At 36.5% G+C, this 18,181-nt stretch overlaps 1 protein-coding gene across 3 annotated transcripts in view; it reads right to left on the bottom strand.

Moving 5' to 3' along the window:
* Window positions 1-602: 602 nt before the first annotated feature.
* OPTN (optineurin) overlaps window positions 603-18,181 on the bottom strand; it is a 34,631-nt gene continuing 17,052 nt past the window's right edge. For 2 of the 3 annotated variants that reach the window (XM_012660936.1, XM_012660937.1), the window contains exons 7-14: window positions 15,070-15,172; window positions 13,784-13,899; window positions 11,966-12,115; window positions 11,492-11,585; window positions 10,299-10,457; window positions 5,843-5,973; window positions 4,558-4,640; window positions 603-774 (exon numbers count right to left, since the gene is read on the bottom strand). In XM_012660936.1, coding sequence (XP_012516390.1) covers window positions 659-774; window positions 4,558-4,640; window positions 5,843-5,973; window positions 10,299-10,457; window positions 11,492-11,585; window positions 11,966-12,115; window positions 13,784-13,899; window positions 15,070-15,172 — 952 coding nt within the window. In that variant the 3' untranslated portion in view covers window positions 603-658. The remainder of the gene's footprint in view (window positions 775-4,557; window positions 4,641-5,842; window positions 5,974-10,298; window positions 10,458-11,491; window positions 11,586-11,965; window positions 12,116-13,783; window positions 13,900-15,069; window positions 15,173-18,181) is intronic. The other variant, XM_012660938.1, reaches the window with a different exon arrangement.

Genomic DNA, 18,181 nt, shown 5'->3' on the forward strand with positions numbered 1-18,181 from the left:
AAGATAACTTCTTTACATTGTGAATGGTTATGAGAAATCCAGTGACCATGATGTTATCTAATTCATATATGCCAATATTTCCTCACCTGTGCTGAATTAGTTGAAAGCTCACAGTACTCATGAAAAGAGTCATATCATAGCTTTGGTATAATTACTGTGGCTGCAATAAAACTACAACTTACACACAAACATATAACCCCAAATAGATCCATTTTAAATGGATGAAGTAATAATATAATTTATTTTAAGAAGTACTTCAAAGACATTTTTCTTGGTTAAATCTGTACCACTTAATTTTTCCTGCCTCCTTAAAAGGTTCTTAAAATTTATCCATGAACTTTCTTCCATCTAATTACATGAACTGTGTCACATGATGTCACATGCTAGTTAAATGCATGAGCACTGCAGTTGCTCACATAAACCAAACATAAAAAATACTGAGGTTATTATCAGAAGAGTGGTAGTTAAGGATTCTATCTTGTGCATTTATGGGATTCCACAAAAAGTGTTCTACTTAGAACACATAACATTTTCTTTCTCCTAAAACAAGCATAATGAGGCAAAATATTTGAGTGAGAACAAATAACACAAAAGTACAACTCTTGGAGGAAAAAATCTGACATTTACCAACAATTTTGGGGAGATGAAACATCAACACTTAAATGATGCAGTCCATCACGTGAATCTGTAATGTGTCTATGTCAGGCAGGACTTCTCCACATTTGGGGCAAGCATGAATTATATTCTGTTGTTGCCAGTTCCTGTCCTCAGCTCCTGGGACAAGCATGAAATAAAATATCATTCTGTTAGTTTCCTTTTGTAAGTAGTTTCGCTTGTTTGATTTTTAAGAATGGATGATTAATTTTAACATCAGTTAAACTGTGTCATCAATACCCAGTGGGACATGAACACAGGTGTCTGGTCTTTAACTGAAGTCATCACTATGCACACAGAGAAAATCTCCCCAAATAGTAACCCTGCTTCCCTATTATTTTAGGATTTAAACTCTATTCCAGGTTCTAGGCATGTGAAAATATTAATACATAATTTCAGTTCTAGGTACAGGGCAATACACGTTCTAGTAAAAACTAGAATATTGGGCCAGGCATGCTGGCTCACACCTGTTAATCCTCGCACTTTTGGAGACTGAGGTGGTAGGATTGCCTGAGGCCAGGAATTCAAGACCAGCTTGGGCATAGCAAGACCCTGTCTCTACAAAAAACAGAAAAATTAGCCAGGTATGGTGGCACACCTATAGTTCCAGCTACTTGGGAGGCTGAGGTAGGAGGATCACTTGGGTCCAAGAGTTTGAGGTTGCAATAAGATATGATGATGCCACTGCACTCTACCTAAGGCGACAGAGTGAGACCCTGTCTCCAAACACACACACACACACACAAAACCCTCTAGAATATTGGAGAGAAGAAAAGAGACAAATGGGAATATAAGCAAAAGAGGGAGAGAATGCAGAGAAAGAAATCAACAGCCCAGGAGAGGTTTCCTAGAACAGGATGTACCTGCTCAGAAGCAAAGGCAACAATCTCATTTATTCAGTAGCTGCTGAGACCTCCAGGATGTGCAAGAGACTCTGCTGTGTGCTGGGAGACAGATGTGGCACGGAAGCCACGGGAGAGAAGTGGCAGTGGCTGTGTGGCGAGGTGAAGTGTTAGGCGCACGAAGGTTCAGTGGGAGTCAGAGAACGGCCCTGGCTCAGGCCTTAGTGCAGAAAGGCCTCCTGGATGAGACCGATTACACCTGAGAGAAGCCGTGAGACCGAAGAGGAGTTATCCAAGGAAAGTGAGTGAGGAGAAACACTTGAAGAATGCATCCTATCATACCCCCAATTCTGGAGTTGTGCTGAGGTTCAAGCCTAAATTAGAGAATGTCTGAAAGAAGCCCTGACACTGGGCAGGTCCCCTGTGTACAAACTGTGATCCATGCAGGAAACTACTTCTGGCTCCCGGGCATCTCTGTGGTCTGATCTTTCTGGACCAATGCATACCAGTTTGGTTTTTAAATCGCTGCCTAGACTTTGGTTCGGCCCTCAAAATGTTTGTTTTTGGAGGTAACCTTTAACGTGGCTATTTGCTTCTAAGGACATCATTTGAATGTAATAACATATAAGACTATTAAGATGGTTTGTGTTCAGCAATCTTAAAAGGCATTTGTGAATAGATATGTTGATCATAAAGCATGATTTCTGAAGCAGGGAGCTTTCTAATGGTCGCAGTGAGATCAGGGGTCGGAAACTTCTTTTGTAAAGGGCCACAGTAAAAACTGTAGGCTTTGCAGGTCATACAATTTCTGTCACAACTACTCAGCTCTGCTACTGGAGCATGAAGGCAGCTACGGACAAAATGTAAATGAAAGGGTATGACTCTGTCCCAATAAAGCTACATGCCAAATCCTGGTCTAGGCTTCAAGACCCCCACTTGGGTTGCTGTGCCAGTCTGTTCACAGCCTCTCTGCCTCCTGCTCTCTTGCTCTGTAATAAGCTTTGTCCTTTTTCATTATCAGCACATCATCCTCATTTCTGCCCTTGCATCATGCTTTTCTAACCCCTAGCTTTGAGATCAGGCGTAAAGCCACATCTTTTCAAGGAGTTTCTCAACTCCCCCGGCCCTTCCTCCATCTCCAGTGCTGTTCTTTCCCTCAATCACACGCTACCCACCGTGAACGCATCTCTTCACATGCACATCCTGTCTCTCCAGCCAGACCGCAGCCCTTAAGGATCTGCCCATGCCCTGTGCCTTGTCTCCTGGGCTTAGCCGCTGTCCTGGAACAGAGCAGGCTCCTAAACAGCTGATGACAACCATGATGGAATATATTAAGAGGAGTGTTGTTTAAAGCTATCTTATCAAGAAATAAAAAATTCTTTTTATAACAAATAAGTTTATTGGACTATTAAGAATGAATTTATACTTTGTGAAGATTTTTAGTCAAAGACTGACCAGTTCTTTTTTTTTTGATGGAAATAGGTATTAACCTAATATATTTATACAGAAGAAAAATCGTCCTTTAAGAAATCCAGGTGCAAGAGATTGCTCTCTTTGACCCGAGACAATCTTGTAGGGCACTTCTAGAAATCAGGTTTATAGGTGTTCCTAAGACATTTAAAATCAGGTTTGAGAAAATAGCTGGCAGAGTTCAAGTGAGTAAATGCTCCTTTCAGAGAGGAACATAGCTTTCCCCACTGATGCTAAAAAATGCCTGAGGCTAATATTTTTATTAGGCCACGTGCTACCTCTTCCAGCATGTGCTTCCTGAATAATACTATGTTTATTTTCAACCTGAATTACTACCTCTAATATTTAACCTATTTTTTTTCCTGTAAGGGAACGTTGGTGTGTGGGAGAAGGGGGCAGATGGTGGATAAAAGGAATACTCAGGGAAATTTCCCCCAGATTTAACAGTTCACTACATATACTGAACTGATGGGGTCTTGCTATGTTGCCCAGGCTGGTCTTGAACTCCTGGCCTCAAGTGATCCTCCTGCCTTGGCCTCCCAGAATGCTGGGAATTTTACTTTTTTTCATACCTAGAATCAAGGGTAATACTTCTTTTCCTTTCAACGATAAGACAGTAATTTGTTATATACTAAAGAATGCTATTATTAGTTTATGAAAACTATGTAATAAACATAGCACCATACTAGTAAGAAGTGTCATGATCAGTTTCACTCAGGAAATTAAAACCTGGATATTATATAATTAAATGACAGTTTATTCTGTGCAGTACTGGGTAGAGTCAGACAACTTTGGGGTCCACTTCCAGTCTGCCTCTAACTAACCTTGCAATCCTGGGTTATTTAAAAGTTTCAGTTTTGTCTTCTGTTAGAAGGTGATGATACATACCTCATGTAATTTTGTGAGGCTCAAATGAGATAATACTAACGTTGTGAGATCAGCACAGCGACTGACATAGTAAACTGACATAATAAATGGTAATATTATTATGTTCATAACAGCAGGTAGTGGGTACAGATACATGCTCCAGGGGCTTACCAGTTAATACAGTACTTAAATACCTATTTAGAACACATAAATGCTTATAAAATAGCAGATAAGTCCAAAAACAAAGGAATAAAATACTTTGGGGAAGTTCAAGAGGGATATGATACATGGAGATAGAATTTGAAAAGGGTTTTAAAGATGGGGCAAGTGTTCCCTGGGAAGAGACTGGGGGAAGGTGGGAACATGCATGAGAAGGGTATCTGTGTGAAGGACACTGCATAAACGAACATAAACATGCGCAAGCATAGGCTTAGGACCAGTGGAAGGGGACGGTTCAGCTTGGCTCATATCTGTAGGAGACCAGAGTGAGACAAGGCTTAACAGCTGGCCATGCCAGCCTTATGTGACAGGAGGAAGAGTCTGGTCTGGATTCAGTGGGTCGTGGATGGAGAATGGAGCACTGTGGGAATGGGACTGGCGGGTGTTATATTTTGGGCAGCTCGATTTAGAATCTATTGTGTAAAATGTAGTGGAATTTTTCTTCAAGTATCTTTTTTATAGGATGTTGTCATTCCCTGAAAACCCAGAATCACACAGCACTCACCTCTCTCAACAAGGTAAGCCTGCTGGTCGGGGTCACTTGTTCTTGCCCCATGACGGCTCTGCATCTCCATCAAGGACTGCCTACTGGGATTAAAAGCAACACTATATGTGATGTTCTACAACCCTGAAACATGACAACATTAAGCACATAGTCAACAGAAGTAGGAGAAAAATAGAATCAAACGAAGTGCCAGAACCAAGGTTCACAAAAACCAGAACTTGAAACTAATTTGAGTTTTAAATACTAGTGGCACTAGGATACTATTGTACAAGCAAATAATTTAGATTAAAAACAAATCAGTTGGGAAATAACCAAACTTTGATAGGGAATGAATTAGAAAAAAGTGGCATATTTCCAAATCAAGACACTATACAGCAATTAAATATAGTGAATTAGATCTGCATTTATCAGCATTGACAGAGTTCAAAATCACAGTGTTATATAAAGCAAGTTGTAGAACAATACCTATAGTGATTATGTTGTAACTTAAACATAGAGAAATCAATATTAGTATCTTGTTTTAAGATATTATGTCGGGGTGTGTGTATGTAAAAATGTAAAATAGATGGGGAGACTCCCCACCAAACTCCTGGTGACTCAGGTAAGGGAAGGGAGGAATTTAATGAAAGATGAGGAACGAAGGAGAATTCAACTTTATCTACAACTTCCTTTTTTCCTTTAATTAAAAAAATACGTGAAGCAAATAAAAGAAATGTTAGCGACTGGCAATTCAGGATGGGGTACATATTGGTGTGGGTTATTTTTTCTTCTGTATTTTACTATGTTTCAAAGCTTTCTCAAAATATATTTTTAAAAGTCAGAAGCAAATTTTTAGCAGTATTTTCTTTTAAAGCATATTACAGAATTTAAAGTGTTATAAATATTTCATTTATGACAATGGCAAGATAGGTCATCGGGACACATAATGTTAGGTTTTCACAGCTTCTCTAAAAGCAAGGAACTTGATCAAGTGAAGTGTACATGGAGCAATTCTTATAGCTCAAATTAGGAAACATGTCAGACAGGTCACCTCTGCTACAGCCCATGCTGACATGTGCTCTAAGTCAGGGGTCCCCAACCTATGGTAAGCTGTATAATTATTTCATTATATATTACAATGTAATAATAATAGAAATAAAGTACACAATAAATGTAGTGTGCTTGAATCATCCCAAAACCATTCCCTCGCCCCAGACCATGGAAAAATTGTCTTCCATGAAAACAGTCCCTAGTGGCAAAAAGGTTGGGGACCACTGCTCTAAGTCTTCCTCTCTCTTTACCTTACCTGCTGCCATCTTCAAAAGGATCATTCTCTTTCAGCAAAATTGCCAGCTGCAATGCCAGTTGCTCTTTTTCTTCATGAATCTTCTCTCTTGCTGCTCTTTCAGCATGAAAGTCAGAACAGTAAACCTCCATCTGTTAGAGGAAAAAAGACATAGAAGTTACTACCTTGACGAATGTGGATTCTCTGTGGCTCTCTAGCTGTTCATGAGGTGAAGAGCTAGTGCTACATCCTCTGATAGGCCTTGTAAATCACAGATACATATTCCTGCTAGAAACCAGTATAATGACCACGACTTTCCAATTACAGTCCACTAGTAGATACAAAAGTTGTATGTGCATGTGTGCTGTAAACAATTCAAACCCTGCCATAGGGTGATTAGAGCTAATAACAAGGTATTGCATGTTTCAAGATAGCTAGGAAAGAGGATCTTGAAAGTTAACGCCACAAAGAAATGATAAAGATTTGAGGTGATAGACATGCTATCTACCTTGATTTGATCATTATACACTGTACCCATGTACTGAAACATCACACTGTACCCCATAAACGTACAATTAAATGTCAGTTATAAACAAAATTTTAAAAATCAAAGAATTCAAAAAAATTATCAAGTAAAAACAAAATACTTAATAGTAAATTGAGTGAATTGAGCATTCTTCTAATACCAGTTTTTAACTTTCAATGTTTAAAATTAGTTTTTTTCTTTTCAAATTACTGGTTCTAGGATACAAATTATTATCTATTACTTTTAAAGGTAAAAGTAGTAAAAATATAAATAGTCTATCAAAACTGTAGTTACCAAAGAAGTATATAATAAAGAGATCATTTTAAGGGATTTCTTACCAATTGTGAGTGATTCAGTATTTTATGATATTGATGGATCACTGGCTTTTTGAGTAAGACTTAAATTTGAGTTAGAGTCTCAGTTTGTCACTTACTAGCTTTGAGTCAGTAAGAACCAGGTTGTTGTTTTGTTCATTCCTATATCCCCAGCAGTGAGAACAGTGTCTGACATACCATAGGTACTCAAAAAGAGTTGCTGAATGAATGAACAAGGGTATCCATCAAGACAAAACAAATGTCTGTGTCCAGAATGTGGCAAAAATACATGACTACAGGAGAGTAGGAGACCCTACTAATGAGTTATTTAAGCAAAAGATATGCTATAAAGAACTCAGAGAATACAAGTTAAGATTCTGTTCCTCTAGAAATAAAACTAGAGCCATAAGTACCAGTCAAACACCTTCATTTCACTGGAGTCAGATACTGGGCAGCCAAAGAATGAGTATGTATGTAGGGAATAACAAGCTGTTGACATTATTATATTAAAAATAATGTTCACCTACATCATATTGCCAAAGATTTAAAAGAAGCCTTTTATATCCTTTGACACCTGGATGTGAGGACATAGTAGCTCTCATCTTTTGGTGAGGGGATAATTTTGGTTATTCATTTTTAGAAGACAAGTTGGTCATATTTATTTAACTTAAAAACAGGCATACTCTATGACCTAACCATTCCATTTCTGCATCTTAATACAGATTCCACAACTTCACAAAGACAAACTTACAAGAATGTTTGCTTCAGCATTCTTGGCGATAGCCAAATATTGGAACAACCTAAATGTCTACTAATCAAGGACTGGCTAAATCTGCCATGATAATATATATTTTGGAATGCTAAGCAACAAAATTAAAAATAAATTTTAAAATAACATATAAGTAAAAAACCAAAAACAACATGTGGCTGAATAATAGCATGAAGAGATGTCCAAGATATATCATGAGTGAAAAAGTTGTAGTACAAAAGGTATAGTAAGGTCCCATTTTTAATGAAGCAAAAAAATAGAATAAAAACAAAAGAAATCTATCACGTACTTACCAAAATGGAATTTGGGGGAATTGGATTTTTTACTTTCTACTTTATACATCTGTGTATTGTCTAAAATTTTTATTTTATAAGGAGTAGCATTGTTTGTATAATTTAAAATAAATTTAAAATATTTTAGTACCTATTTATCCTAAAGCTTCTTCTGAGATCTCTAGTTACTTAAAAAAAAGACTTCCCCCCATTCTGTTCTGTTATTACATCTCAGGCAGGATGTATTCTCACTCATAAAGTTTCCTCTAAGTACTCCACTCATCAGTATCAAGAGTGGGCCAGCCAAAATAGTCACAGCAAGCCTCTTACACAAGTTCTTCCAGAGAACAGTAAAAGAAGAAATGTGCTTTAACTTGTTTTTATGAGACCAGTATAATCCTGATATCAAAACCTGATGAGGGCATTAGCAAAAGGAAAATTCTAAGCCAATCTTACTCAAGGATCTAGATAGAAAAATCTAGATAGAAAAATCCTAAGCAAAATATGAACAAACCAAATCCAGCAATATATACAGAAGATTATTTGAGAGATCCAAGGATTAATATTTTTTAAAAAAATCAATGTAATTCACCACATTAACAAATTAAAGTAAAAAAGCATATAATTATCTAATTATAGTATTATACAAAGAAAAAACATTTCCCAAATAAAATCCAAAATCCACTCAAGACAATAATTTTTGGCAAACAAGGGAAAGAAAGGGATTTCCTTCATCTAATAAGTGATATCTACAAAAAACCTATAGGAAGCATCACATACTTAATGGAGAAATATTGAAAGCATTGTCTCTGAAACTGGGAGCAAGGAAAGGCTGCCTGCTATCTCCACTACTGTACAATGTTGTAGTGGGGGTCCAAACCAGTTCAATAAGACAAGAAAAGAAATAAAAGATTAGAAAGGGAAAAATAAAACTGTCATTATTCAAATAATATTATTATTAAGGTACAAAGTCTAAAAGATTATTCAGAAATATTATTGGAATTAAAATGTAAGTTGAGAAAGTTTGCTGCACACAAAATTGATATACAAAAATTAACTATATTTCTATATAATAGCAACCTTTGGAAATAAAGTTTTAAAAATATGCCATTTATAACAGTATCATAAAAATATAAAATATCTAGGAATAATCTAATAAAAGATGAGCAAAATCTCTACTAAGAAGATTAAAAACATTATTGAGAACAATTAAAGAAGATATACCATGTTCATGGATTGGAGGAATCAATGCTGTAAAGATGTTAATTCTCTCCAAATTGATCTATATATATTTAATATAATTCCAATCAAAATCCAAGTAGATTTTTTTTTGTGTGTGGAAGATACCAAGCACATTCTAAAATTTATAAGGAAAGGAAAAGGAAAAGAAAACCAAAGTCCTCTTGAAGAATATCAATGAGGTAAGAGAACTTGCTCTATCAGGTATCAAAATTTTTGATGCTTTAGACAGGATGGTACCAGAGCAAAGATACACAAGCCGACCAATGGAACAGTATAGAGTCCAGACACAGACCCATGCATACCTGGCCACAATTTATGATGAAGAGGGCAGCAGAGCTCTTAAGAAAAAATGGCTTTTTAGTAAATGGTACAAAGCCAACTGGATATTCCTATAGGAAAAAATATGAATCTTTACTCTTATCTCACTCTATATACAAAAGCCAATTTCAGATGGTTTGTACATCTTAATATAAAAGTTTTGTAAAACAACAAAATTTTTAGAAGGCATCATAGGAGAATATCATCATAGCCTTGGGGTGGTGAAAGCTTCTTAATTAGGACACAAAAAGTACTAATCATAAATGAAAAGACTGATAAATTGGAATACCTTAAAATTAAGAACTTCTGTTTCTCAAAAAACACCTTTATGAGAGTAAAAAGGCAAAAAACTAACTGACAAGGGGCTTGTGTGTGGTGTATGTACAGAGCTCGTAAGAGCAAGAAAAAGCCAGGCAAACCAAAAGAAAATGGGCAAAGACTTGACGTGGCCCTTCACAAAAGAGAATACTCAGAGGGCCAATAAACACTTGAAAAAGTTCTCAACCCCATTAGTCATCAGTGAAGTATAAAGTAAGTGAGATACCACTATATACCTGCCAGAGTGGTTAAAAGTAAAACGACTGATGATGCAAGTGTTGGTAAGATGTGGAACAATGGAAACTCTCTGTTGACAGGAGTGAGACTTGGTCCAACTACTTTGGAGAACTGTTTGGCATTACCTGTTAAATGTGAGTAACATGCATAGCCTATGAACCAGCAATTCCACGCCTCGGTGTGTACCCAACAGCAACGAGTGCACATGTGAACAGGACATGCATGGGAATGTCACTGCAACATTAACCCTAATGCTACAAGCTGGAAATAACCCAACTACCTATCAACTGTAGAGCAGATACATAAAATTCACTGAGCTACGCACTTAAATGTTGGGTGCTTTTTCCGTGTTTCAATTTAAAAGTTTTAAAAATATTCATTGTTGAAAAAAAAATCATATATTTTAAACACCATCACTTTCCCATTGGAGGATGCCATCGGGACTGGCCTTGCTCAGCTCAGACTTCGGAATGTGTCTCACCTGAGCCCGGAGGACGCTCATGGTTTCCAGGTCCTCCTCCTGCCTGGCGATGGTCTGCTTCATCTCGTCCATCTGAAGCTGCTTCGAAGCCAGGGCCTTCTCTGCCAGTTCCAGTTTTTCATGTAGTTCCCGCAGCACTGCCTTATCCACTTTTTCTGACTGAAAAAGAGACATTTATTCTAGAAATGGTTTTGAAATAATTCAGCCTATTTTAGTAAAGTATTAGATAAAGGTTTATTTTTTTTTAAAGTTATCGGCTCTAGTCTGTTAATTAGCAATGCTAACTTACCAGAAAGTTATATTGATTTAACTTATGGCTTGCAAATAATAATTTCTTAATGTAAAAAAATAATTTTTAAAAAAGATAACACTGAAATCAGGAAATAATAACAAACCCCAACTTGAAGAGGCTATGACTCACTGATACTGTTGTTTTTCTACAAGTTACTTTTACTTTGTGAAGTCAGTGGAAAAGAAGAAATATGTTTAAATTTAAAATCTACTAGGTCTAAGAGAGGAAAACCATTCTATTAAAAAATAAATGGGAAACAAAGAATAAATTTATAAGGATAACAATTCAAAGACCTCTGCTAATTCAAAGCTGTCATCTACAGTGAGAATCTGTAGATAATCACACCATGCTGGGCATTATTACTCATTTAAATTGCACGTGGATCTACAGTGAGACTCTGTAGATAATCACACCATGTCAGGCATTATTACCAATTTAAATTGCACGTGGATCTACAGTGAGACTCTGTAGATAATCACACCATGTCAGGCATTATTACCAATTTAAATTGCATGTGGAAGAGTTGGGGGGGGTCCCAAGTTCACCGACAGCAGGCAAGCTAGCTGTAGCTGTGCGCAATGCCACGCAGTAGATGGCCCCTTCAGTCCACAGGAGCCAATGCTCTTAGCTTTCCTACAAACTTACCCTAAAAATATTAAAAAATACTAAAAGTTTACTCCCTGACTGTAGGATATTAGCACCATCTTCATACACAACAAAGGACATTATACATATGCGCAACATCAGAAGTTATAAATGCTTAGACACTAGAAGTAATAATAAACTGGAAAACCTTTGAAACCAGACTTAGTTAAGGATTCATGGAACTATTTTATATACAAAATGTTCAAGTTTCCATTTACTTCTAGACTGTAGACGTAATTTTTTTTTCTGTGATTACCTCTTTCCTTGTTAGTTCCTCAATTGTTGTCAGTGCCTTATTATGTTCTTGAAGAAGCTTGCTGTGTGTCACCTGTAGAATGGCTAATTTGGACCTATTAAAAACAATATTGAAAAGTGGAGTCTTGGGGGAAAAGATCATAGAAACTTACAGTCTTACCTCCCAGCCTTCTTCTGAACACTCAAGTAGCAAAATCTCCTCACCTACCTTTATTATCCCATCACCGACTAGCATTTCTTACTCTCAGAGAAAATAATCTTTTCCAAAGAATCAAGATAGAATGCAAATATAATTTGCATAATTTTGTTATAATAAAACTTTTACATTCCATCCCCTCTGAAAAGTCTCCTAGTGCTTGCTCAGATAAGTAAAGAAGAAATTTTATGAATTTATTCTCAGATCCTAATTCCAATCTATAGAAAAAAGCTAGCCTATCTTCTTTGGCAAGTTGCCCTTCCATCACGGCACACTCACTTTTCATCTTCCGTTTTAGCTTGCTCCATTTTGATTTCTGATCGCATGCTCTCCACTTGTAGCTCTAGCTTTTTGTTAGTATAAACAAGCTCTTGCTTTTCATTCAGCTCTGACGGGGTTGCAGAATTTTTCCTTTCGAGGGCCTGACACCTAAGAAAGGTCAAGGGTTGATGTGGATAAACAATGTTCCTTCATGTCTTGTCTCAGTGGCTTTTAAACAAATCCCAAGATTACGTAAAACACAAAGAATTTTAGGGTTGTAAGATTTATGAATGCAAAATAAAATATTTCATTCTCTTTACTTCTTTACTAGACATGGCCATATTTCTGAAACCTTATGCCTAAACATAAAAAAGTGCAGATCTAAGATCATATGAGGTACTGTCCTGTTTGAATTATTGTTTCAAGTAGTCATACAAATACGTTTTTGTTATTTAAACACAGATCAAACTAGTAATTGGCTAAAGGTGCTTCTCATATAGTGAACCATCTTTTATATTTAAAAAAGTTATGAGTTCTGTCAATCACAAAGACTTCAGCTTCTGATAAAGATTCAATAAGGGAAAAAGGAAGTCCCCCTAAGTACTCTTGAAGATCAGAAAGAGAATTTCAATATAATAATAGCAAATACAAATAAATGACAGGTATCCATAAGGCATTAATGCGAAGCCTAATAGACATCACATTTAATGCGACATATATAATAGAAATTATTACACAATTTACAAATGACAAACTGAGGCTAAGAGAGGTTAAATAATTTGCCCAAGGTAATAACACAAATATGTTGCAGACTCTTATTTCAAATCTAGGTCTATTTGTCCAAAGTCTTTAGCTGTAGCTGCTATTGCTGAATTAGATTACTATAATACTGTAGAGCGATGGTCCCCAACCCCTGGGCATCAGACCGGTACTGGTCATTGGCCCATTAGGAACTGGGCTTCCCAGCAGGAGGTGAGCAGTGAGTGAGTGAGCAAAGCTTCATCTGTATTTACAGCCGCTCCCTATCGCTTGCATTAGCACCTGAGCTCCGCCTCCGGTCAGATCAGTGGCAGCATTAGATTCTGCATTAAGGTGAGTGGTATAATTATTTCATTATATATTACAATGTAATAATAATAGAAATAAAGTACATAATAAATGTAATACACTTGAATCATCCCCAAACCACCCCCCAGTCTGTTCATGGAAAAATTGTCTTCCATGCAAATGGTCCCTGGTGCCAAAAAGGTTGGGGACTGCTGCTGTAGAGTGTTGAGAATCATAACCTCAGGAAAATATACACCTGTATATTGTGCTAAAAACAGGTTTGCCAACCAATCCAACAGAACAACATCAGCTTAGTTTTGGGTAACTTCTTACATCAACAGAAAAAAAGCAAATGGAGAATTCTCAATCTATTAGCCTTTAATAACTGATTAAAAATGATTGAAATAATTGAAATTGATTTTTTTCTAAATAAACCTCACTCAAGTTCGTTATGCTCTTTTCAGCTTTCTGTATGTATGTTCATATCAATATCGTCAGTTTAAGTTACTCACAGGAAATCCGGCCCACAGCTTTGTACAGATCCCACATAGGCTCGTACACTTGACACCCTCCCCTAAATGGCAGAACCAAAGCCCCCGTCTCCATCCCTCCATATCACAAGTGTTTCCCACTCACACAGTAACCTGGACATTAGTGTTTTCTGAATTCACACTTTAATTAGGTCTCTACTTTTCTGTTAGTTACAAGACTATGTTTTTATGCAGCAACATATTAATACTTTGTAAAAATGTTTATTTTTCAGAGGAGGATAAAATTGATCCTTCTTACTTTTCTTGAAGTCTCTTCTTCATTAGCTCAGCTTCACTGAGTTTTGTATGAGCTTCCTGAAGCTCCTTAAACAGGGATGTCACCTGAAGGTTCAATATTTCCACTTCACTTCCAACCTGTCATACAGGAAATCCCAAATAAAGACATTAAATAAACCTCTTTGTGAGAAAACAGTCTGAACCTTTACTATCTGATTAAGACTGATTGAAGAATTGATTCAACTTTAAGAATTAATACCCCAAATGTCTTGTATGAAAAGAAATGTTTTGGATACAACTCTGTTTCCTCATAAAGCATGAACCAATAAGTTTGGATGCACTCTCGATAATGACTTTATCACTATTAAGATTTACCCTACTCACCGTTTAGGAGATCATAGATAACAGAGGTGTCAAAGCACAATCCTATTTATCCAGCTAACAATTCACCCCCCTATTCCTTTTCCAATTTATGTTTCTAGTTTACTCAACTATTTTTGTTGGACAGCCTCTTTCCTGACAGTTCTATGATTTTTGTAAATGAGCTTTATGATGCCTTGGAAGTCTCAATTCTTTCCTACTACTGGTCGTCAAATTACTTTTAGTCAGCAGGGTACTGTTACTCACTGGTGGTCTCTTCATCTCAGTTTTCTAAATGTTCTGTGTTCTCTCAATAGTAGGGGACTCAGTCCTCTATGTGGCATACAGTAGGCATTCAATATATGTATTTGTGGAATAAATGAATTAAAGTATTTTATGTAAATGCCTTTCATGTGGGCTACTGTGGCCATCATAACTTCATGGCTTCATTAACTTCCCCTAAGCTCAAGACTCTCAGCAAGCTCAAAGGTACATCTCTAAGTTGCCAGACAACACTGAATACATAAATTATATATATTTTATATATGTATGTGTGTGTGAGAATCTTTTTCATTCAAACTACTTTACTCAAACCAGTAGTGGGATGGAACCAAGATCTAAGTTTCTGAGTCATATCCTCAAATGATCTCATTTTAAAGTGGACAAAATTCCTTTTTCGTTCAGCAGGCTTGTTCAGTTAAGGACTTAGGAGGAGAAATCCATCAAGAAGGGATATAGGAGTGGTTTTATAGCCTACTGATAGGAATATATCTCACTACAATTGATGAAATCCAAACCAGGACAAAGAAATATAAAAGATAATATATAAACATCAATATTATTTCTGTATTTCTAAAGCAAATAACACATCACAAGACTCGAATCCAGCTTCTGGACCATTCTTAGGTGTGCGGGGGTGTGACGTGGTCTTGGAATCTTAGTACCCACAGTTTCTGGGCCTTTCTCCTCTTCATTCTCTTTTTCTATACTCCCCTCTGTCTGGGTTTCAATCTCAGAACGATCATTTGCTTTCTTTTCAAAGTCTGAAACTCTGAAAAATTGCAAAATGTAGAAAAGTTACTTTCTCTTTGGCTTTAAGGGGAATAGCAACTGCAGAAGCACTGAAAAAAAAAAACATTGTTCAAAATTTGGATAAAAGATCAGGGGTTTTCAAAATCTCTTCATATTCACTGTATTAGCACTGGTTTTGTTTTGCATCCTAAAACTCTCTAGAATTGATTTCAGGGATGAATACAGGCAGAAGTAAAAGACAGGTGTAACTAACTCGAACATTGCCTGTTTTCATGTAACTGTACTATCCAGAAATATTTTAAAAATGGTTTTAGTGTATGTATCCATGTGGATGTGTGTGTTCCGTCAGTGTGTTGTGTCCCATTGACAAGAATTCAGCAGAGAGAGAAAGACTTTTCTTCTTAGGACTCATCTAAATTTATAAGTCCCTGAACAAACAAACAAATGTGGCACCATGCTTACACCAAATCCTAATCACAGGCAAATGACACAGAGACTGTGGCTAAAGATGGTAGGTTGAATATATGTATACAATTTTTCTCCCACCGCAAAACCCTCCTAAAATGACTTTCAAAAAACCACATGCCTACAGAACAGAGAGAAAGGGAAAGGAAGTAACAGCAGGAAAATGTGGGAAGCACAGGTATGAGTGGTGACTGGCTGAGGAGCCCAAGAAGGATAAACAGTAAGGAGGCCAGAAATGACCTGATTCACACTGTGGAAATTCCAGGAAGCTTGGGAATCGGTGACACCAGGTACCTATGGAAGTGGTGATAAGATGGGGCCTCCTTATGAAGGACTAGAAGGTGGTAAAATAAAGGCACTCCAGACCCAGATGTGAAGCAGAGTTGAGGGCCTGGGATTTCTACTTTAAAAGAAAGGAATTTAATTACAGACTACTGAGACCTTCAGCCTTCTTTTCCTCATCTCAAGAAACCTGCCATCTAGAAAAAAGTCAGAAGGCTGGAAGTCTTCTCTGGAGAATCTGACCAGGTCAAGGGAAAAGATGAAAAGTTTCAGACATGGGGCTTCCCCAGCAAACCCTCCCAGCTGGATCTCCCTACACCTTGCTAGGTGTATAGCTCTTCAGATTAGAGCTAATGAGCTAGGCCTGCCTTTCACGTGGAAGTCTCATGCCCCAACCAGCTTTCTCTCAGTATTTAACAAGACAATAATTAGTTGCTAGGACCAATGTTGTTCTCTACATGGGCATTGGCATGATGATTTCCTCCTTCCTAAAATAGGACTGAAATCAAGAAACAAAATCAGTGGTACAAGAACAACCTGTCTTGATGTATACACTATATAGGATATGATAAAAACACATTGCAAGACTTAACATGTCTTTCTCAAGTCGATCTTCAACCATTGTCATTAATCATGGGAAATAGGGGTATAGATGTTCTAAATTTGATTCTGAATAATTGCAGTGATTTATAGGAAAAGGGAACAATAAAGTACATAAATTTTACCCCAAAGCCCAGTCTAAATGATTTTGCTTGTGATAGCATTATGCTACAGCTGTACCAATATAAAAAGGTCTATCAGCTATTTAAAAAGGTGTATGTATATAAAAGAGGTGGCACCATGTCTCAACTCATTCTATGAAGCCAGTATTATCAGGCTACAAAAATTAGATATCATAAGAAAATAAAACTATAGACTAATATCCATTATGAATATAGATGCAAAAATCCTCAACAAAATAATAGCAAACCAAATCTGGCAACATATAAAAAGGATTATATACCATGACCAAGTGGGATTTATCCCAGTAATCCAAGGTTGGTTTAACATCTGGAAATCCATTAATGTGACATACCATATTAATAAAGGGGGAAAAACATCCAAAAAAACCTATAGGATTATCTCCATAGACACAGAAAAGGCATTTGAAAAAATCCAAAATCCTCTCATAATAAAAATGATAAATTAAGAATAGAAAGGAGCCTCTCAGTCTGACAAAGGCATCTATGTAAAACCTACAGCTAACATCATACTTAATGGTGAAAGACTGAGAGCTTTCCCCCTAAGATTAAGAACAGGACAAGGACACCTGCTCTCTCTACTTCTATTTAACACTGTATTGGAGTTCTAGCCAAGGCAAGCTTTTTTAATAGCTGGTAGACCTTTTTATATTGGTACAGCTGTAGCATAATGCTATCACAAGCAAAGTAAGTAAAATAAAGAAAAATAAGTAAAAGGCATTAAGATTGGAAAGGAAGAAGCAAAACTATTTCTATGTGCAGATGACACAATCCTGTATATAGAAAATCCTAAGAAATCTACTAAAAAATTATTAGCACTTAATAAATGACTTCAGCAAGGTTGCAAGATTCAAGATCAATATAAAAAATCAGAAATTGTATTTCTAGATATTAGCAATGAATAATCCAAAAATAAGATTCAACAATTCCACTTATGATAGCATCAGTACTAAGACTACAGTACTTAGGAATTCAACACAAAAAGTACAAGACTTGTGCACTGAAAACTACAAAACATCACTGAAAGAAATTAAAGACAGATAAATAAAAAGATACCCCATGTTCATGGACCAGGATGTTGTTATGATGGCAGTACTCCCCAAGTTGATCTCCAGAGTCAGTGCAATCTCTAACAAGATCGCAGCTGGCTTTTATTCAGAAATTAACAAGCTGATTCTAAAATTCATATGAAACAGCAAGGAACCCAGAATATCCAAGACACTCTTTAAAAAGAAGAACAAAGTTGGAGGGCTCACACTTCCTGATTTCAAAATTTACTACAAAGCCATAGTAATCAAGATTGGTGTGGTATTGGCCTAAGTTCCACATAGATGAATGGAATAGAATTGACAGTCTGATGAAGTTGGCCTCCTATATCATACCATACACAAAAATAAACTAAAAATGAACCACAGACTTAAACGTAAGAGCTAAAATTATACAATTCTTAAGAGAAAACATAGGAATGAATCTTTGTAAAAAAAGTAAAAAAAAAAATATCCAAACAAAAACTTGTACAAAATGTGCATAGCAGCATTATT

Source organism: Propithecus coquereli, unplaced genomic scaffold, assembly GCF_000956105.1.
Source record: "Propithecus coquereli isolate 6110/MARCELLA unplaced genomic scaffold, Pcoq_1.0 Scaffold69, whole genome shotgun sequence".
NCBI lineage: Eukaryota > Metazoa > Chordata > Mammalia > Primates > Indriidae > Propithecus > Propithecus coquereli.